The sequence below is a fragment of the Phyllobates terribilis genome, unplaced genomic scaffold (assembly GCF_046119375.1).
Source record: "Phyllobates terribilis strain yellow unplaced genomic scaffold, ASM4611937v1 Scaffold_11__3_contigs__length_659146591, whole genome shotgun sequence".
NCBI lineage: Eukaryota > Metazoa > Chordata > Amphibia > Anura > Dendrobatidae > Phyllobates > Phyllobates terribilis.
The window spans coordinates 441,779,838-441,803,216 of record NW_027362771.1 but is presented as its reverse complement, the minus strand read 5'-3'; the positions used below and the strand labels follow the sequence as shown (position 1 = coordinate 441,803,216).

Below are 23,379 nucleotides of genomic sequence, written 5' to 3'. Positions count from 1 at the left end.
GCTTTACTCACGGTAGAATGCACAGCTGCAAGGCTTCTCCCTGCTCCTCACGGCGCGCTGCAGCCACCAGGACCGGGGGTCCGACAACCTCCGGGTAGTTCAGGTGCTTTGGTCAGGACCCTGCACCAGAGTGTTCCTAGACGTTCCCACTAGGTCCTCTCCTGTCCGTGTGAAGTACGTGTACTAAGGCCGGGTCTCCCTCTGGACTATGCACAGAACAAGGGTACGGATGGCGACTCCGCTCCGTCCGTTACCCGGTGGGATCCACTGAGCCTCCGGGCTTCTCCGACTAAGACTTGAAGTGACAGAGTCAGATATCGGGGGCCGGTACCCCTTTTGCAGCAGGAATCCCTCTGACTAGGCCAGAATAGTGAGGACAGGTGGCGTATGCCGCTCCATCTGCATCTCCCTGGGATCCTTTTGCCTGTGGAGCTTGTCTCCTCTACTCCCCTCCAGGCCTTCTTGGGTAGGGACCTTGACCGGGTAGAGACAGCCGTTAACTCTTGCCCGCTCCTCGACTCAAGGCCAGAGTACAAGGACCGTGTCCCCATCAACTGCAGGTTCACACAGAAAGCCACGGTCAGTGATGAAGATCACAATCAAAAGACCATAAGCCCAAGATGGCTGTTTATTAAATAAGAATTTTTGTTGTGTAACCTCTAAGTGTGTCCTCCACCCTCACCCACTACTAGGTTCCCCCTTACTTTGGTTCCCCCATCTCCACTTATCCCGGCTGGGGCAGCACCCTGGTGCATATCAGCCCCCCTACAGGTGGGAGAGATGTGGTGTTGGATGCGGAGGTGAGGTCCTGACAGTTGCACCATCCTTACCTCGAAGGAGAGATACCACACCTCATTAAAGAGATGCAGTACCCCTGTGACGACCGAACCCTAGTCTAGGAAGACTTCTGGTGGCCCCAAACTTCTTCCATTTAAGGATTATGGAGGCCACTGTGCTCTTAGGAACCTTGAGCAATGCAGAAATGAAATTCTTTTGTAACCTTGGCCAGATCTGTGCTTTGCCACAATTCTGTCTCTGAGCTCCTTGTGCAGTTCCTTTGAGCTCATGATTCTCATTTGGTCTGACATGCACTGTGAGCTGTGAGGTCTTATATAGACAGGTGTGTGCCTTTCCAAATCAAGTCCTATCAGTTTAATTAAACACAGCTGGACTCCAGTGAAGGAGTAGAACCATCTCAAGGAGGATGGCAATGAAATGGACAGCATGTGACTTAAATATGAGTGTCTGAGCAAAGCGTCTGAATACTTATGACCATGTGATATTTCAGTTTTTCTTTTTTAAGAAATGTTCAAAAATTTCTACATTTCTGTTTTTTTTTCAGTCAAGATGGGGTGCAGAGTGTACTTTAATGAGAAAAAAAAATGAACTTTTTAGAATTTACCAAATGGCTGCAATGAAACAAAGAGTGAAAAATTTAAAGGGGTCTGAATACTTTCCGTACCCACTGTATGTTGCATACTTGAATTATACCTGGCTTTTAATAAACTTAGGACTATTTCATTTACTTTTCTTATGTGATTATTAAATCTGGTAGCATGAAAATATTGTCTCGAGTCCAAACACTAGCTACAGACATATAGACCACAATTTGAAGGTCTCCAGTGCGGCTCTACGACATCCTGTAGGCCATCCTATAAAGAAAAGTTCTTTACCTTTCCTTCTTTTGTTAATTTAGTGGTCATGAAAGAAAATAAAATCTAGAATAACTTTCCCCATTTTTCTACAAGCTGAACATATATTTATATTTTTCTGTTCAGGATGTGATTAAAGGAACTCTAATACCTATTCCTAAGCATCTTATACTGAAATAGCATCTTAAATCTTAAAGGGTACCTGCAGTTGAAATCTCCTTCCCTTTTACCTCTGTAAGTCATGAATTTCTGTATGCCTGAGGTGGTCTGATTCTTTCTTCTTGTTACTCCAGAAAAAGAAACTCTATAACATTCTCTGTTTCCTCTGATGTCAGTGTCCTTTTTTTTATTCTACAGGTTTTGATCTCTCCTTGGGAATCCCGTAAGAAGACTTGAGGCATACAAGTAACTTCAACCTATTGATGTTTTCTCCTCACTTCAATCTTTTCTTGTATTTCTTAGATCTCGATGTGTGTGATGAAGGATGGACCAAATTCCAAGGATACTGCTATAAACACTTCTCAGAGAGAGAAACCTGGGTCGATGCAGAAAACCTTTGTCGCAGCCATCAGTCACATTTATCTAGCATATTGACCCCCGAAGAACAAGAATTTGTGAATGGTGAGTAGTATAAGTGTCTTGTTGGTTGTGTGTTGGTTCTATACGTCTTCTGGTGTTTGTGAACATACCTTATATTTTCTCTGATTGAGCCAAATACAAATGTATCATCCTTGTTCTAGCAAAACTGAAAAGCTCTAGAGCCTAATGGGAAAACTGCTGTAATTCAGGATTCTTTTATCTAGAAATAAGTCATATAGAGAATAAAAACACCAATTTTTTTTTTTAAAAAAATTATATAATTAAAATCTGATTGAAATCATATATAATGCTCAGACTCCCTTAAATTTTCTAATATTGTTTTTTTTGTGTATCTCTGAGACAGCAAACTATTTCTGACATAATTGCTACTATTAGAGAGGATGACCGCTTTTGGAATAAAAAAATCATTCAAATTGCTACCATCCCTTATTTATAGCCAATAAAGTTAATCTCATTTTCCACTTTCTGTGTGAGTAAATTGCAGCAACTACTATGACTCTACATGTTTTCTGTTATTTAGTAGGCATATGTGTTCTAATTAAAAGGTCTTTAAAATGCATGAAAAACAAATGAAAAACACATACTGAAAAAAAAGTATATGAAGGAATAAATCTGAATTTCCGTCCTTAAGCATCATTTCATTTTCTTTTTTAATATAAATTGGTTTATTATTCTATGTGCATTCATTTCTTTATATAGAGCTCAGTACTTCAGTTAAAATCCCATTCACAGATGTAGAGTTACATGTCTATAGCTAAGACTGAAGAGAGCTAAAAAACTTTCTACATACTGGCTACAAAGTGAGCAGTAAGTAATTGGTCATGTAAAGGGGGTCTGTCAGCATATTTTGTTATGCAATCTGAGAGCAGCATGATGTTGAGGCTGAGACCCTGATTCTAGTGATGTGTCACTTGTTAGGCTGTATTTTGCTGTTTCAATAAAATCAGCAGGATATTATCACTGCAAGACTAGTTGTCACATGCATCCTAGTCAACTGTTCTGTATAACCCCGCCCCCACCACTGATTGGCAGGATTTCTGCCAATCAGTGGTGGAGGCGGGGTTACACAGAGCTCCTCATTCAGAGAACTGCTAGATCTGCAGTAGAAAAAAAAAAGGATTTTATCACAACTCCTGCGCCCAGTAAACTAAGTGATACATCACTGTAATCAGTCTCTCCACCCCTACATCATGCTGCTCTCAAATGAGGTAGCAAAAACTTAGTGACAGATTACCTTTAATAACAGCCATGATAAAGGCTATACACCGTAACTTGTAGGTCTAATGTCTTTAATGTAGATTAGTATATACGTGTTATGAAGTCTTTTAATTATCTTCAATAAATGTCAAGTTCTCTCATACACACCTTGATTCATTGCTGCATTTTCCTTTTTCTTCAATTTTCCTGTTAGCTCATGATATATAAGTACCCCCTTCTGCCCATTAAAAAAAAAAAATTCAATAAAAATATTTGGTATCACTGTGACAGTAACAGTCTCATCCATGCAATAATCTCATCTATAAAATTATTTAAACTACAGTAAAGAGAAGTAAAAAAAAAAGGAAAGGCGAGAATTGACATTTTTATGTCACTAAACTCCCCAAGAAAATGCAACGCAAAGTTATGAAAATGTCATATGTACTCCAAAATGGTATCAATAAAAACGACAGCTCACCCCACCAAAAACAAGTCCTCGTACACATAGATCCATCGACAAAAAATAATAAAGTTATTGGTTTTGGAAAATGGAGACAAAAACCTTTTTTTTTACAAAATTCAGATTTTTTAACCACTAAAATATAAAAAAGAATGTATCACCCTAATCGTATTGACCTAGAAAATGACATTATGCGTCCTTTTTACTACACAATGAACGCCTGAAAAACAAAACCCAAATAATTAAACGTGAAATTGCATTTTTTTTTCACCATTTCACCCCATTAGGAATTCTTTTCCTATTTTTCATTACATTATATGGTAAAATGAATGGTGTTATTCAAAATTACAATGCGTCCTGCATAAAACAAGCCCTCTTAAAAGAATGGGAGGAAAAAGCAAAGGAGCAAAAAAATAAACTACGGTATTAAAAAGGTTCAATAGGACTTATCACTAGGTCAAAAATGGCATCTTTTTAGCTCTTGTTTTATGTCTGCTGCTCCCCTGAGCATTCTGTTCTTGAATAAAATAAGGGCAAAAATTGGCCTTATTTGACCTGGTGACAGGTCCTCTTAATATAAGAAATGTGCATCTGTTCACATAACTTTGTTTTTTACTGATCTCCCATTATATAGAAATAAATGGACCAGTGGGTGTTTCAATGTCTATGACTGTAGTCTATGACTATGTAGAGACCCAACTCTTTGATAGAGGGTATAGTACCACCCATAGGGGTACGAAGAAATCATACCACCCCATAGCAAAACCTGAAATGGAGCCATATTCTAATATGACCACCTTCAGCGGCATTAGCAGAGTTCTAAATTTATGTTCCCAGAACTGGTATTTTAATGGAAGTGCAAGTGTTTACTAAGGTTGGATTATCGTCTATCCATTGCATCAAAGGATCTGAAGTGATGGCAAAACTGATGCAAAAATTCATCATTTACCATCAGACTTATTTTTATTATTTACACTTTGGTACTGGTCCGAGGCCAAAACAAAATGTTACATGAAACATTGAGATTGGGTCATGAGGCCGGCACATGTCCAAAGAAAAAATGAATGCACTGGACAGGTTTGAACAATCATTTTGCAAACAATGAGATCAGTTCCTCCATAAGCTTCCGTGTTTTTGTTAAATGCCAGATGGAAACGAAGATGCAGTGTTAGCTATATGTGGACGCAGCCTAAAACACACATATCAGAAGTGGCAACAGGACTTCTGTGTGAAAAATGTGCAAAAACTGCCATCTCTGCAACATGTATATACCCGAATAAACCATCTGTTACCTGTTCAACCTAAACAGTATATTTATTAATCCTGTCTAATACATAACAGGCAATGCACAAGACTATCAATGGATCGGACTCAATGATAAAACTCTGGAGAATGATTTCCGTTGGTCTGATGGCAGTCCTATGGTAAGTGTTCTTAACTATCTGATTACACATAAAGCTCTATTTCTGTCCATGAGCCTTTTTTGGTATTGCAGCTAAGAAAAATTCAAGCACCCTTGATTAAGAATAATGTCTAGTAATATAAAGCAGACCTCTGTACCTAATCTTATACAGACCTTTAAAACTTTTTAAATAGATAAGATGTGTGATTTTTTTTTATAATATCATTAAAAGGGGTTGTGCTTCAGTTTTAATGTGGCAGACACGTTTTGGTGCAAACAAAAATATTGCTACTTTAATTGGTTCATATGCTTTAAGGGGTTGTTTCGATACCTAAAAGGTAATTTCTAAATATCTACTTTTACACCCCAAGCACTTTTGCAATTAGCTGTATTATAAAATACCACACAGTTCTCCCTATCCAGCTAATCGCTAAATGTGTTTATTTTATTTCACTTCCTTTGATGTTTCGTTTGAGAGGAGTCTCAAATGAAGCACCATGAGGAGGTTGGAGCTACATTCACTTCCCCTCAGCTTCTATCACCCTGACAAAAACAGGATGTCCTCAGGATGTCACTTACTACAATTTTTTTAATCGCTGCCCTATGAAGATTTTCTGGATCCATGGCACTGATAGAAGTGACCGGAGCACCTACACTCTGCTTCTGTCTCAATGCAGGGTTAAAATGAGACGTCATCAGGGGATGGTGATAGAAGGAAGGTGAGTGACAGAAGCACCGCCCCACATCTTCTATTAGCACTCTCTAATAAATCATCATTAGTGGGCAGTTCTAGTGTCCTTCACCCTGCTTCTATCACTGGCCCCTGATGATGATTCATTTTAGGGCAGTGATAGAAGCTGTGGGGCTGTGTTGCTGTCACTCACCCTGTTTCTGTCTCCAACCCCTGATAACATCTGATTTCACAGTAAGACATTGTGGCCAGCGTGGACAGAAGTAGAGTGCCAGTGTTGTGGTCACTTCTTCCATAGCTTCTGTCAGTGCCATGGATCCAGGATATGTTCAGAGGGTAGCGAAGAAAGAAACTGTAGTAAGTGAATGTAGTGCCACCCCCTGATGATGTCCTATTGCAGGTGGGGTGATAGAAGCTGCAGTGAAGTGAGTGCAGTCCCAACCTCATGATGATGTTTCGTATGAGACTCCTCTCAAATGAAACCCACAGGAAGTGAAGTAAAAATAAACATATTTAGGTATTAGCTGGATGAGGACAAACATAAGGTATTTTGCAATAAAGCTAATTATAAAAGTGATATTTAGAAAGGACATTTTAGGTATCAGACATACCCTTTACAATGTCAGTCTTTTATTGACTTACAAGCATGGTGGATACTCTTGAATTTAATGAGCACAGTCTCTTGAACACCAGAACAATAAGCAGTAGAAAAGTTGCAGCAATTTTACACAGTTTTTGATAGAGAATTGGTGGTCAATTTCATCCAAAATGGCTGATGGCTTTTGTCTGAACATACATGTTGCTAACTTGCTATGCGTATAAGGTAGACAGCTTCCTACTATAACTTGTATAAGGATGCCCTGACTCCTCCCAGGGTCTCTACTGCCACTAGGCCTCTACCCATTTCCAGAATCACTACTGACACTAACAGTGTGAGCTTATAACCAGCACACCATCACATCTGCATGTTACAGAGAGCGGTCCCTTTTTAACACAACCCGAGTTTACAGTCCATAACCTTACTGTATATATCATCTCTTTAAAGTGGTTGTCCTGACATTTTTTACTTTTTCTAAACTAAAATATTCATGTAACTAAATAAGAACTCCTCTGTTCAGAAATCAGCACTTTCATGGCTCTCTAACATTTCCTTTATTCTACTGTTAAAATTATTCTTCATAACAGCAGACCTGATGCCCTACTGCAGATTACATTACCGAAAAGTAGGGGAGTCTCTTGTGCATTCTCGGCTGCCAAAAAGTCACATGTACCAATGGCCAAAGTAAGGACTGTAGGTACTGCTCAAGCTTTGCTTAGTAACTGCACATGCTCAACCCATTAAACAAAGCACTACCGCAGAACGTAGCGGGAGCCAATCAGATGTGGTATATAGAGATCATCAGAAATATCCATTTTAGCTAAGTGATACTAGTTGGAAAGTTTAACGACTTTTGATATCTGGTACAATAGTACTTGATTGTGATGTTGTGAGTACCCCATTAAGAGTACCACCTCAACAACACATGGTTCAACTTGACTTAGTGTATATGTTTATTTACTCTGGGTGTTTCTAGCATCACTCCTTACTTGTAGGAAGAAGATAACTAAAGATTCTGATTCCATATTATTGGCTTCCTAGTGCAGTAACCGGCACATGGAGGCCTTCTTTTAAGAGTCTCTCAGACTGACTAGCTTTAGAGCTCTTCATGTATCTCTGAGGGACACCCCTGATTGTTACTTCAAAACCCATCTTGCTCTAACTTTAGCTGTCCCACTCCTCACTAATCTATATTGGCGCATTCACTTCTCAGGCCTCTTTTCCTTACAACCCTCTAGCTTGTTCCTTAGTGGCTTCCTAGGCCCAGACCTGTGCCCGATCTCACAGTCTTCTATGTGTTCTCTGTATTAAAATTACCAGAAGTACCAAACACACAACCTTTTATGAAGGTGACTCTAACCACACCTAACCCCAACACCAGATGCAACGAAGCAATGCTTGTAGTGCCGAAAATAATGGTCCCTACTGATTGACACTTCCTCCTTCTGCAAGATGGCATCCTGGAACCCTGGCATCATTGAATAACTCAGGAATGACACCACAATTGAGACAGTTCACGCCATCCTTACATCATTAATCCTGCAGTTTACATATTGTATAGTACACCATTGTATTAATGTTCTTTTTTGACAGCTAAAACATTTATGGTTCTCACCGCAGCATTTTAGTGTTATTTAATTTGTTACCTGTTAGTCTATTATTTACTATAGCACCAACATAATTAGAAACATGGTAAGGAGGTTGCCACCAGTTATGTGAAATACACACTTGGGTCAATTTTATATGAAGTCAATTAATATATCAGTGGTATATGAGAAAACCAAAGTTTTGCATAAAAAAAGCATATAAACAACTAAATCAGACCTGTCCTGAACACCTCTAGACCTTTAATAAAGTATGATCCCGAGCTCAGCTCCAATCAAAACTAAAGTTCATGTTTTAAGTGGAAGGGTGAATTCATATAAATTAGGTTATAATAACATAATTTCAAATTTAATGGAACAGATACAATATATCAAAAATATACACAATATGTATTGACATGGTGTGCAAGAGGAAGGACAAATAGCCCCATGGACATTAAAAAAAGTTGAAACATTACATCAAAATGATACCTATTAGGCTACATTCCCACAATGAGATTTTGTTGAGTTTTTGACACTGCAGAATTTCTTCACCATTTCTGCACTTACTATTTAAATTAGGTTACTTGCATTCTTTCATTGCTTTTTTGTGTGCGTTTTTTAACATGCATTTTTATCGTGTTTTTGATGCGTTTTATAGCGTTTTTGACACACTTAGGTGCAGACTACATGCATTTTTTATGTATTTCTGCCGCACTCAAAATGCATGTGTGTTTTTTAACAGTGGAATTTCCGCACCTAATGCAAGTCTATGGGGAAATTATTCACAGAAAACGCTGCATACCTGCAATAGAAATTGACATGCTGTGGTTTTGAAACACGCACCACAGGGGAGTTTATGTTACATAAAAATGAAGCACAGTGGGCATGAGATTTCTATAAATCCCATACACTTTCCTGGAACTGTAAAATGCTGGGTTTTTTACGCCGCTTCAAAAACACACCAAAATCTCATGGTGGGAATGTCGCCTTGGACTTAGAGATGAACAAAAGATTCAAACCATCCTTGTCTGGTGTCACGTTTGCAGCAAGACACATGTCATGACATTGAAGGAGGCCAAGTAACTGGGCTTCACATGGCATAATGATGTTGAGGGGTCCTAGGAAGCAGCAGAGGTGTCCTGGATGACGGGAAAAGGACAGCTGGCACAGAAGTGAACACTGTCCTGGTCCGGCTGTTATGGAGGACTGAACTGGACGACGGGTAGTTTGGTTATTTTTCCACATCTCTAATTAGAAGGCATAGTGATTTCTGTTATTACGTTATAATAACAAATCTTAGTGCCTAGCGGATGCTAGTGACTTATAATAATGGTTCTGTAAGGTTTTTCAGAATTATTTTTTTGTCTCTGGAAAGGCTATAACAACAGACTGTGCTATAATGGCCAATGGACAGCAATAAAAACCTGACCGAACAGACCCCAGTGCTAGCGTGAACTGAGCCTGAAGATTTAGAAAAATGTAGCTTAATAATGACAATAAAAGAATATAACCTTCCACAGCCTGGTTAATGTTTTAGAATTGGATTTCAGCTGAATGTATTCATGGGTGCCTCTTTACATTTTAGACTAATACAGTTTGGATTTCCTCCATCAAGCTTTAATAAAATGTTATTTTTTTTGCCACTAGCTTTATGAAAATTGGAGACCAAATCAGCCAGATAACTTCTTTGCTACTGGAGAAGACTGTGTGGTGATGATCTGGCATGAGAGAGGCGAATGGAATGATGTGCCCTGCAATTACCACCTGCCTTTCACATGCAAGAAGGGAACAGGTACTGAGTAATCTGAAACAGGTCAATGGACCCAACATATGAAGAATGGTGTTGTTTGGACATATATTTTACTGGCTTACTATTTTATTCCTATTTTGTTTTTTTTGCTGTTTTAAAAGGCATATTATAAAGAAAAATACCAAAATATGTATACCATGCAGTGCAGTTGTTTTACAGGGGGCATCAATGGGTGACTTACTGTATACATGTGTTTGTCAACAATTTAAACACATTGGGGCTAGAGATTTATGTAGTGTGCGCTTCACTTGCCTAGTTCTCACTACTAGCTCACTACTGCAAAGTAATATTTTAATATTTGGGGCTAAAACATACTGTTTGGAGAATAGTGGAAATTGCGGCTCCAGAAACCTTTAAGAGCACAATAAAGTGGAACAGACTAAAATTTATAACCATGTCTGTTAATGGAGCAGCAGTAATTTCTTGTGGGTACTTTCCCATTATTTGCTTTCTTTTAGTAAATCTTACAAAGAGTAAAGTATTGTGCCGCTTTTTAATGAAACAACATGTTTTGTTTAAGGAAAATCCTCTTCAATATTGTTGCTAAGCACCGAAAACTCAGAAAAGCCCAGAGCGGTATATAAATATGCTGAGGAAGGGTAATCCAGGGAAGCATAATAAGGAGACTTTGTATAATTATTTACAAAAAAAAAATAATTAAGCTGGCTCTTATTTATAGCACAGTACCAGTTCAGTGGCAGCCGGGGAAGTGTTTGACTTAGCTTTCCATGGTTGGCACAGTAAAGGGAGGCTGCTGCAATGTTCATGAGCCTAGCAACCAAATTTAGGGAATAGATGTGAAACAAGAATATGTTGCTTGGCGGTTACTTTTTACTGTTCCTACATTGTAATATTTTTTACCTTTAGAATCATAGAATGTTAGTTGTGATGGACCTCCAGGGTCATTGTGTCTATCCCCCTGCTCAATGCAGGATTCACTAAACCATCTCAGACAGATGTCTGTCCAACCTGTGTTTGAAGACTTTCATTGAAGAAGAACTCACCACCTCTCGTGGCCGCCTGTTCCACTCACTGATCACCCTCACTGTCAAAAAGTTTTTTCTAATATCTAATCTGTATCTTCTCCCTTTCAGTTTTATTCCATTGCTTCTCATGTTTCCATGCGCATTTGAGAATGAGGATTATCCCTCCACACTGTGACATCCCTTCAGATATTTGTAGACAGCTACTAAGTCTCCTCTTAGCCTTCTTTTTTGCAAGTTAAACATTCCTAGATCCTTTAACCGTTCCTTGTAGGACATAGTTTGCAGTCCGCTAACCATACTGGTAGCTTTTCTCTGAATTTGCTCCTGTTTTTCTATGTCTTTTTTAAAATGTGGTGCCTAGAACTGAACACAGAATTCCAGATGAGGTCAGACCAAGGAGGAGGAGAGGGGGACATTTACTTCCCGTGATCCAGACTCTATGCTTCTCTTAATACATCCCAGAACTGTGTTTGCCTTTTTTGCTGCTGCATCACACTGTTGACTCATGTGCAGTCTGTGATCTATTAGCATACCCAAGTCTTTTTTACACGTGCTGGTGCTTAGTTCTATTACTCCCATTCTGTAGATGTCATTTTCATTTTTCTTGCCCAGATGTGGAATCTTGCATTTCTCCCTGTTAAATACCATTCTATTAGTCGCTGCCCATTGTTCAAGCTTATCTAGATCCTTCTGAATCCTTTCGCTGTCTTCTCTAATGTTAGCTATCTCTCCTAGCTTTGCATCATCTGCAAATTTGATTAGTTTAATTTCAGTTCCCTTATCTAGGTCATTTATAAAAATGTGGAACAACACTGGAGCCAGGATATGACCTTGTGATACCCCACTTGAAACATTCTTCCAATTGTATGTGCAACCATTTATTACCACTCTTTGAGTACGATCACTGAGCCAGTTATGAATCCACCTAACCATTGTCTTGTCAATCCCATACTTGGTTATTTTGTCAGTAAGGATAGTATGAGATACTTTATGAAATGGTTTTGCTGAAGTCGAGATATACTATATCTACCGCATTTCCCTGATCCACCCAGTCAGAGATGCCATCATAGAAGGAAATTAGGTTAGTCTGGCATGATTTGTTTGCTACAAACCCATGCTGGCTCTGGTTAATTACTGTATTTTTATCCAAGTACTTACATACATGCTGTTTAATAATTTGTTCAAAGATCTTTCCTGGTATAGAAGTAAGCCTCACTGGCCTGTAATTTCCTGGCTCCATCTCCATTCCTTTTTTGAAGATCGGGACAACATTTGCCCTTCTCCAATCTTCTGGGACTTCTCCTGTTCTCCAGGAATTTTCAAAGATTCTTGCTAATGGTTCTGCAATTTCCTCTGCTATCTCTTTCAGTACCCTAGAATGTAATTAATCTGGACCGGGAGATTTAAATTCATTTAAATTAGCCAAGTGTTGCCTCACTATCTCTCTGTTTATAGATAGTGTGCATTCTTTTATTCCTTTGATAGCACAGTGAAGATCATTTGATGTTACATTTGCTTTCTTAGAGAACACAGATGCAAAATAGGAATTTAAAAGTGTTGCCTTCTCAACATCATTTTTGGCCACTTCCCCTTTTCATCCTGTAAAACTCCCATAGCATCTTTGACTTTTCTTTTACTTTTGACATACCCCCCAAATCCTTTTTTATTGCTTTTGTAAGCCTCACTTAATTAATGGCTTTAGCTCTTCTAACACTTACCCTGGAGTCCCTGCAGACAGCATTATATTCTTATTTTGTGTTCTTCTTTTTTTGTTCTGATACAATATATTAATAAATATATCTATAAAAATAATAGTTAACTGAGTAGAGAAATTTTCCAAGACATCAACATTTTGTAATAGTTTAAAACATAATCTCAGTAGCACTAGTAAATAGAAACCGGGAACCCTTATTCTTTAAAGATTTTTCAGTCAGTTTTCTGTCATAAAACACCTTAATAAGTTGCAAAATTGCTACACGAACCGTCCAGCTTCATCAAAATTGGCAAATCATGAATGGGACGGAACATGGTTACGCATGCTTGTCTAATTCATGAAAAGTTACTCCACTTTAGTAGCGTAACTTTTGCCAGTAATATACTCCAGTCCTTGACTTGAGTATATCTCGGGGGGGGGGGTGCACAGTACTTGTAAGATGCGCCAACTTCATTAATTCTTAATGAATTAGTGGCATTTTACTATTCACTATACTATTTACTATTTTACTGCATGCCCCATCATTAAGACTCGAGCGTCCCTGCTGGAGTAAGATCTGTGGCATAGCAAAAGCAAATTTGAAAGTGACATAAACACACACACACAACCTTATCTCCCAATATTTGCCATGTGTAGTGGGATGAATCAAATGAGTGGGCTTAAAAGATTTATTCTTTCAAAAACCACCCAGCATGGTGGAAGCTAAAAAAAAATCATACTCACCTATACTGATTCACAACTGCTGTTTTTATAGCGTTGCATAGTATTCCCAACCAGTCTCAGCAGCAGTGAGTAATGCGTCACATATCCAGCGGGCTGAAAGAGGAGACATGGAGACTGGCAGGGGACCCAGGTAGCACTGGAAAATCAACCCATTTTTCATTTATTCCAGTGCATGTGTATAATCGATAGACGGTAGGAACCCTAAGTGTTGAAGCAGTAAGGAAAATTAGGTGCCAAAGGAAATGTCATCTCAGGGGCATAGTCGGAGGGGTCTGGTGATGTACAGTGGTGGCCAAAAGTATTGGCACCCCTGCAATTCTGTCAGATAATACTCTGACAGAATAGTTTCTTCCTGAATAGTTTCTGAATAGTTTCTTCCTGAAAATGATTGCAATCACAAATTCTTTGGTATTATTATCTTCATTTAATTCGCTTGCAAGGAAAAAACACAAAAGAGAATGAAGCAAAAATCAAATCAATGATCATTTCACACAAAACTCCAAAAATGGCCCAGACAAAAGTATTGGCACCCTCAGCCTAATACTTGGTTGCACAACCTTTAGCCAAAATAACTGGGAACAACCGCTTCCGGAAACCATCAATGAGTTTCTTACAATGCTCTGTTGGAATTGTAGACCATTCTTCTTTGGCAAACTGCTCCAGGTCCCTGATATTTGAAGGGTGTCTTCTCCAAACTGCCATTTTGAGATCTCTCCACAGGTGTTCTATGGGATTCAGGTCTGGACTCATTGCTGGCCACCTTAGAAGTCTCCAGTGCTTTCTCTCAAACCATTTTATAGTGCTTTTTGGAAGTGTGTTTTAGGTCATTGTCCTGCTGGAAGACCCATGACCTCTGAGGGAGACCCAGCTTTCTCACACTGGGCCCTACATTATGCTGCAAAATTTGTTGGTAGTCTTCAGATTTCATAATGCCATGCACACGGTCAAGCAGTCCAGTGCCAGAGGCAGCAAAGCAACCCCAAAACATCAGGGAACCTCTGCCATGTTTGACTGTAGGGACCATGTTCTTTTCTTTGAATGCCTCTTTTTTTTTCCTGTACACTCTATGTTGATGCTTTTTCCCAAAAAGCTCTACTATTGTCTCATTTGACCAGAGAACATTCTTCCAAAACGTTTTAGGCTTTCTCATGTAAGTTTTGGCAAACTCCAGCCTGGCTTTTTTATGTCTCGGGTTAAGAAGTGGGGTCTTCCTGGGTATCCTACCATACAGTCCCTTTTCATTCAGACGCCGACGGATAGTATGGGTTGACACTGTTGTATCCTCGGACTGCAGGGCGGCTTGAACTTGTTTGGATGTTAGTCGAGGTTCTTTTCTTTATCCACCATCCGCACAATCTTGCGTTGAAATTTCTCGTCAATTTTTCTTTTCCGTCCACACCTAGGGAGGTTAGCCACAGCGCCATGGGCTTTAAACTTCTTGATGACACTGCGCACGGAAGACACAGGAACATTCAGGTCTTTGGAGATGGACTTGTAGCCTTGAGATTGCTCATGCTTCCTCACAATTTGGTGTCTCAAGTCCTCAGACCGTTCTTTGGTCTTCTTTCTTTTCTCCATGCTCAATGTGGTACACACAAGGACACAGGACAGAGGTTGAGTCAACTTTAATCCATGTTAACTGGCTGCAAGTGTGATTTAGTTATTGCCAACACCTGTTAGGTGCCACAGGTAAGTTACAGGTGCTGTTAATTACACGAATTAGAGAAACATCACATGATTTTTCAAACAGTGCCAATACTTTTGTCCACCCCCTTTTTTAGGTTTGGTGTGGAATTGTATCCAATTTGGCTTTAGGACAATTATTTTTGTGTTTTTTCATTGAAGACAAATTAAATGAAGATAATAATACCAAAGAATTTGTGATTGCAATCATTTTCAGGAAGAAACTGAGTATTATCTGACAGAATTGCAGGGGTGCCAATACTTTTGGCCACCACTGTATGTGCACTTGGCGTAATGGGTGCACAAACTGATCGCTCTGACTTGATCAGATTAACCTGATTATTTGTCCCAGGTAAAAGAATGCCTAATGCAGATATAAGTAATATTCTCTTTCCTCTCTTACCTCCTAGTGGCTTGTAATGATCCTCCAGTGGTTGAGAATGCCTATACATTAGGAAAAAGGAAGGAGCGATATGAAATCAGCTCATTAGTGCGGTACCAATGTAACGAAGGTCTCCTACAGCGTCACGTTCCTATAATTCGGTGCCTACCAAGTGGGCAGTGGGAAGTACCTAGAATACAGTGCATAGATCGTAAGTATACCTTTTTGTTCTTTAAACATTTTTGGGGTGGGGAGGGATTGTAATACTCATATCTGAATGCATTCACTCCAGCTAAACACTTCAGTTGTACTTTAATTTCAGCACAGTTAATTGTTGTTGTGAATAATTATTAATGCTCCTTTTGGTACACAACCTGATGATTCTGTGATTATTCCAGCTAATGGTAGGTTGTGCAACATTATGCCAGGTGCTGATATGTATACAAAGCCAATCTATTTCTAATCCCATAGTTAATATATTTGGTAATGGTAAATTAACATTCTCTTGATCCTGTTCATTTATGTAATCTACTGATTTCCTGGGAGTCGCAGCTCTAGCTATCAAATATTGATGAGAGAGATAGATGGATAGATAGATAGATAGATAGATAGATAGATAGATAGATAGATAGATAGATAGATAGATAGATAGAGACAGTGAGGGAAATTATATGCGAGGGACGATATGTATCCCCTAGGATGCACATAGAGAATTATTGAACCCACTGGAGTGCATTGCAATCACAGAAACAGCTCTGCTTGCTGTGACAAATAAAAGTAAAAGTTTGGAATTGGTCAAGCTTAAGAAGATTTAAGAAAGCCTGACCTGGGCTTTTATTTTTGAGTGATCTACAGGATGGTAGTGGGGCGGGTCACTCCCTCCAGTCCGGGTCTTACAACTGGCTCATGTCCAGGATTCACATTTAAACCTCAGCAAAGGTTTGGGTGTGTCAGTGTTGAGATTGCTAGCAGCAGAGTAGGAGGCTCTGCACTGCAAGCCTGTGTGAAGCTGAACACAGGCCTGTGAAGGCAACCGACTGACTCACCCACAAGTGTTACGGCAGTGCCGTCTCCCATGGCAACAAGGTTGTTTTCGTTCATATGTTACTGCAGGACCCGGCTGCGATCCAGAGGATAAATCTGCCTGTAATTGTGTGAGTTTTTGGACAATAAAAGCTTTAAGTTGGACACTCTTGGGTCACTGCCTGTTAAATCGCACTGTGTGAACACTGCCGCACTACAATAGATAGATAGATGCTATAGATAGATAAATACCATAGATAGATAGATACAAAACATAGATAGATATGATAAATAGATAGATAGATAGATAGATGATAGATAAGATAGATAGATAGATAGATAGATAGATAGATAGATAGATAGATAGATAGATAGATAGATAGATAGATAGATGAATAGTTAAGAAAATTTAGCAGCACTACCAAAAGAAGCTGGGTGCAATAAAACCTGTTAAGGTGATGTCCAAACTTTCCACAAATAGAAAATAAGAAAAAACAGGCAGCACTCCAAAAATTAAAGTGAAAAAAACGTGGCTTTAGAGATCCATAAACAGCAACATTTCTCAGAAATCTGCCGAAACATTGCTGTTTATGGATCAGTAAAGCCACGTTTTTTTCTTATTTTCTAGATAGATAGATAAATGGATAGATACAATAGATAGGTAGATAGATAGATAGATAGATAGATAGATAGATAGATAGATAGATAGATAGATACTTGTCCTTTAAATTTATAGGCCCAAGAGAGGCACATCTGATAGAAATGGTTAGTGTCCATCCAAAGAAAGGTTGCCTTGTCATGGCTGGTGGGCACAAACGAATTGGCCTTCAAGCACCACTCCAGCTTTTTGGGTTTTTTTCAGTGCTGGAGTGGCGGTTTAAATATAAGCCCCCAGCCTCCTTTTTTATACTCATTTTCTGGTGACTTTACCTTTTACCAACGCCGCTAGGGTCCTGCCGTGCCATCTTGTGCCTATAACTTCTGACTGGCTAGAAGGTAGAAGTTAGGACACAAGAGCTCAATGCAAGTCTATGAGAGCCAGAATGAAGCTCTCATAGATATGTATTGAAAAGTGACCTCCGGTGCGCTCCAAGAAACACAGGAGCTGCAGGCAGGTTACTTTTCACTGGAGACCAACCGGAGCAACGCTGGAAAAGGATGAAGGCAGTGTGGCAGGTGAGTATGAGATTGGAAAGGGGAATTACATTTCAAGCACCACTTCAGCAGTGCAATAAAAAAAAAACGCTGGAGTTGTGCTTTAATTATATTAGTATATTCTACATAGCTGTAATGCACTTTAAATTTCACATATTCAATGGTTGCATATGTGTTATTTCATATAGTGTGCTGCAAAAATCTTTGGTTTGTAGATAGACAAAAAACAGGCTAAAGATACAGACTTTGGAGTGGCAAAATCCTGACCTTAATCCGATTGAGATGCTGTGTGACCTTAAAAAGGTGTTTCATGCACGGAAACCCTCCAATGTGGCTGAATTACAACAATTTTGCAAAGATGAGTGGGCCAGAATTCCTCCAGCGCCTTGTAAAAGACTCATTGCGAGTTATCACAAATGCTTGATTGAAGTTGCTGCTGCTAGGGGCGGCCCAACCAGGTTTATGGGGCAATCACTTTTTCACACAGGTCCCTGTAGGTTTGGATTTCTTTTTCTCTTTATTATAAAGACCGTCATTTGAAAAATGCATTTTGTGTTTACTTGTGTTATCTTTGTGTAATATTTACATTTGTTTTGTGATCTGAAACATTTAAGTGTGACAAGCATGCAAAAGAATAAGAAAACAGGAAGGTGGAAAACACTTTTTCACACCACTGTAGATAGATAGATGCGTAGATAGATATTCAATAAGAGAAGAAGGCAGCACTCCAAAAAATTGTTGAAAAAAAGTGGGGACTTTATTACTCCATAAATGTGGCAAAGTTTTGGCTTAACACAGTCTTTTTCAAGCTGTGTTAAGCCGAAACGTTGCTGCATTTATGGACTAATAAAGTCCCCACGTTTTTCAACAATTTTTTGGAGTGCTGCCTTCTTCTGCCTGAATATATAGTATGACAACGGAATCATTGTCTGGGAGGCCTTGCACCCATATATACATGATTGGTGCTGTTCCATAGATAGATAGATAGATACTGTAGATAATATAAATAGAAAAGCAGGAGCAGCACCAGAGAAGTATGGGTGCACAGCCTCCCGGCAAGAACCAGACCATCCAGACGAAAAACTAAAAGTGGAGGTAGCACTCCAAAAACTTATAGCACAGAGAGTGGTTTATTAGCCTATAGTGCCAATGTTGCGATTCTGAACTATGCTTGAGAAAGGTTCACACTTCAGAACTGAAACGTTGCCACTATGGACTAATAAACCACTCTCTTTACCATAATTTTTTGGAGTGCTGCCTCCAATTTTTGTATTTTTGTCCAGACAGATAGATAAATTAGGTAAATATATTTTTTTAATTATTTTTGAGATTTAGCATAAAGTTAACTTGTACTTTATAATATGTATCATTGAATAAGATAATGGAAAATAATAAAGTTGACTTACGATTTTTTTCCGTTTCCTTTTTCTCTCTGTTCACTTCCTGCAGCTTCCACTTACAGACACAAGAGAAGCCCCAGACTTCGATCGAAATCCACTAGCAGAGTTGCACAAAACACAGCCCATTAAATGAAAAAGACAAAAAAAAAATTATTGTAATGAACATTTATGTTAACAATGTCAATTTCTTTTTGTTTTGTCATATAAGGAGTTTATATTGAAGAAAAACCCAAGCTGTATATAAAAAAAAAAAGCACCAAAGCAAATTAGGTTTCAGCATTGTTACTAATGGTCAAAGAAGTGCCTTTGTCAGGGATTACATTGTGCCTTTCTTAATGGAGGGTGGAAGAGTTGATTGGAAATAGGAAAGGCTATGTGAAGCCATAAAGACTATCTCCCCCCCTGCCTTAACTAAATATAATGTGATAATAATGTAATATTTTTATTATTTAAACTCCAGGCTGGCCGACTTTAATTAAAAAATATAAATATAGTAACAAACGCATTGCACATTAAGGACCTTAAATAAAAAAAATTGTGAAAAATCGCTGAATGTATCTCAAATGTGAGAGGACAAAGGGGTGGGGTGGGTGAGAAATTGAAAAGACAATGTCCAGGTATGGTGCTTGTACTATCTAATGGTATGTAAACTACAAGCCGTAGCCACATTTCATATGTGCTACCATGAATAGTCCTCTCCCACTGCACTTATTACCCAAAGGTTACTAAGGTCATGTCTAGAAAGCTCTTGCTGGAGTAGATGTCATACATCTGTATGGACTTACCATAGAGATATACTTGACTTTCAGAGGAGACTTTCTAACTCTAGACGATTCGCTCATGCATGGCCTAATGCTGCTCATCTAAGAGTTCTTTTGACGTCATATGTTTAAGTATGCTCTGAAATATTTGCACACACATTATATACTAATTCTGCACTTATGTAACAATGCACTTACCTAGTCTTAAGCAATAAAAAGAGTCGTTCTTGCAGATCTGCTTACAAGCAACTCTGCAAATCTTTCGATTTGGTTCCTTTTCTTAAGTATGGATGCGTCGTTTGGACAAGTCATTGTCGTTGCGACACATCCTTGATGTATCTCTGTTAATAGATGCCTTTTGCAAAGCTACGCTTCGTATCTACGCTTGTGTTATGTTGGCAGATTATTACCTTACTATTCGGATAAAGCTTGGCATGCCCTGTAATGTGCAAATCTATTGGACCACTGGGACACCCTGTGGATTTGTGAAATGCTTGACAGATGCATCTGTGTCTCATACATCATCCATAGCCTTGAATGCAAGATATTATGTCTATAATACACCTGAAACCAATGCCATGTTCTCCCAATTAGCTGAATGAGATCTGCAGTGGGACCTACTATAGCTACAGCTCTATAATAGGGCGAGGACTATTATTATACCGTGGACAGATTTTCTGAAACCTGATAACATAATCCACCATCACTCTGCTTCCCCTGCATTGCCAGCTGTGCCTGTGTCTCTATAATAGAAGAACCTCATGACTCCCCGTAGTAGGACTGAAACAGTTTGCTTCCATTTCCCACCCTTGGCTCCGGGGACCGTGCAGTGCATGATGTTTCCGTGCACCTATTTATATTAAAAAAAATAATAATGTAATGTTATTAAAATACAATTGGAATACAACGTTCTAATTTTATTTAAATGAAGTTGCAATATTCTCCTAGAATTCTGGAGGAGCCTCTGTGTGTAATGTCAGGTACAACATTTTCTATATATTATTATTATTATTTTTTTTTTTTTTTTGTAAAAAGCAAAACAAATATTTTATGAATCGTGCATAGAGAGAAGACAGAGTAAAGAATGTGTAACATCAGGTGAAAAAAAAAAAACGTTGTGAAATGTGTATAAATAAAAAAGCAAAACCTGTTGTATTATATTTTGCTGGATGTGCAGTGATATCTTTGGATCGATGTGTGAATATGTTGCCAGTCCAAGGTGTGTGAACACTGCGTACACTGATGAGTGACTTACAAACTTTGGTACAAAGGCTTAGTGTCCTGGCCGTGCCCAAGTGTTTTCCTTCCAGTAAGAGGTGATACTCGTCTATTTATGGCCATTCGTAAATAAGAAAAAAAAAAAAGGTGGTTATTTCCCGAAAATATTCAATTTATATTTGGCTTCTGATCAGCTTGGTAAACCAATATGAAGTCAAATTAGATATGGGCAAGTCCTATAATGAATATGTTTACAAAATGCGGCAAAACTAACTGAAAAATAAACGTTAGAATTTAATTTCCGAAACTTGGAAATAAAAATGGTTTGCAAATGATTGTCATTCACTTTTATCTGCCTCCTTGTGGTGTAAGTGTTTGCTTTATGGAGCTCAAGTGCATTTGGACTCTCGCGGCAATAAGACTGGGTCGGCATCTGCCACTGCTTGTCCTTCAATAATGCTTTTTTTGTTAACCCATAGTACTGCAGACGAGTTTATATCCAAAATTTGTATGTGTCTGATATACCCTCAAAACACTCTTCACAAACATCATACACTGAAAGCCAATGGATTTCTGATAGGGGCATACAGCCAATATTATTACAAATGAGCATTGTCCAAAAAAGTCTTTGCACTGTACTCTGTACCATGTAACACCTATGAAATAAAGCACTGAGCCAATAAAACATACATTTTCTATTTCTTCAGTTATTTCACTGATGTTACTGCCACCAGAGACTTGCCTTCAATGCTTGTCCTACAATGGTGATATGTGCTTCAATTCTAGCCTAGGATTCAGAAAGCCAACATATTAAATGTCACAGAGGCAGACACTCTGGGTGATTTGGGTTCCTGATAAAGGGCACCCAATTTAATGAAATCTACTAAAGCAAATAATTTTGTATTTGTCCAATAAGTCTATACTGAAATTCATAAATTCTTTAAGAGCCCAAAGCCTGAGACTGCGCTGCAGCATGATTTTGATGAGATCCCCTCTTCGGTCAGATATAGGATGGTATGGAGAGATTAGGTGGATTCAAATTACGTCTACATCAGTAGCTACATACTAACTGGCTTTAGATATTAGACACAACCTGACATAACACTGAACTTTACTCATAACCTCAGACGAATGATGGCTTATGTCATGGTTATTGTGAGACCACAGGAGCTGAGCTTGTTTGATCTAGGTTGGAGCCCAGTTGTGACCAATCTCTGGGCTCCATCCTAATGCCCAGGGTTAGGAATAACTCCAAACCCAACATGTTAAATACTCAGCTACTATTATCAATGCTGACTACAGCATCTAAGTGGTTGACAGAGGGAAAGGATTTCCTCTGTTACCACATCAGGTCCCCGCAGCATGTATGCAAAGTACAATGGATTGTTATGTGCCAAATAGTTTGGCTTTTTACTGCATCCATTAGGTCTTGTCAGAGACGTTGACCGATAGCAAAGCACAAATAAAACCCACTCTTGTGGGCTCTGTTGGGCTAATGTAACCTAATGGATATGTTTAGTATGTATAGCTTGAGTTCTCCTGATGTACAAGCGTGATGTGGAAATAGACTTTCTAACGTACAGTCCATAGTTGAAATATCTCTGTAAAGCTGGCCATATACTGTCAGTCGACCATTTGGATGTTTTCAAAAGCTAGAGTAAAAGAAAGCGACTGCCCGACTTCGCTGGCAATGGCTTATCTCCCTTGAAAATGAATGGATCGGCTTTGAAATTTCAACTTGCAGGAATCTATCTGTCCAGGGTGGGTTTGGAGGGCCGGGGGTCCAGAAGCCCCTATACACATCAGATGATCAGCCAGTCCTGTTTAAATAGGCAGGTTCAGACAACTTTCATCTAATGTGTATGGGGGCCTTAAGCCAGCCTCATGTAAAGCCATGTCACCAATCTTTAGAAGTTTATTTGCTGCCGATTACCTTGTAGTATGAGACCTTTACACGTCAAATGTCTCTTATCTCCAGTGCTCTCTGTTCTCACTCTTCCATTTGCGATTCTGAAGGGGCTCCGTCTGAGATGCTAGCTAGCAGAGTGCGCAGTGTTTGGTGGAATATCAGAAAGTAGAGAGGTCTCTCAGTAGCAAATATGTGACGCTCACAGCCCTACCCTGGGAAGATGGGGGGATACTCGGAGCCGGGTCAGATGTCTGGAGGGTTGTAGCCGTGGCCTGGACCCGTTCCGTGCCCAGGGCCGTCACATTATAAAAATAGGATGTAATGGGCTATCAGGGTTGAGTGGTTGCTTTCGACTACGCCACCTGTGGTACCTGGTGAAGGCCACCAGCGCTGCTGCAGTCCTCTGAGGCGGGAGGCTGTGGCAGCCGA

General features: G+C 39.2%; 1 protein-coding gene across 1 annotated transcript in view; it reads left to right on the top strand.

Annotated features, from left to right (window-relative positions):
* Nucleotides 1-21,730, top strand: part of ACAN (aggrecan) — a 104,084-nt gene extending 82,354 nt beyond the window's left edge. The window contains exons 15-19 of the mRNA XM_073653271.1: nucleotides 2,115-2,273; nucleotides 5,251-5,333; nucleotides 9,834-9,978; nucleotides 15,513-15,695; nucleotides 19,112-21,730. Of these exons, the coding sequence (XP_073509372.1) occupies nucleotides 2,115-2,273; nucleotides 5,251-5,333; nucleotides 9,834-9,978; nucleotides 15,513-15,695; nucleotides 19,112-19,191 (650 nt within the window). The 3' untranslated portion in view covers nucleotides 19,192-21,730. The remainder of the gene's footprint in view (nucleotides 1-2,114; nucleotides 2,274-5,250; nucleotides 5,334-9,833; nucleotides 9,979-15,512; nucleotides 15,696-19,111) is intronic.
* The last annotated feature ends 1,649 nt before the right edge of the window (nucleotides 21,731-23,379 follow it).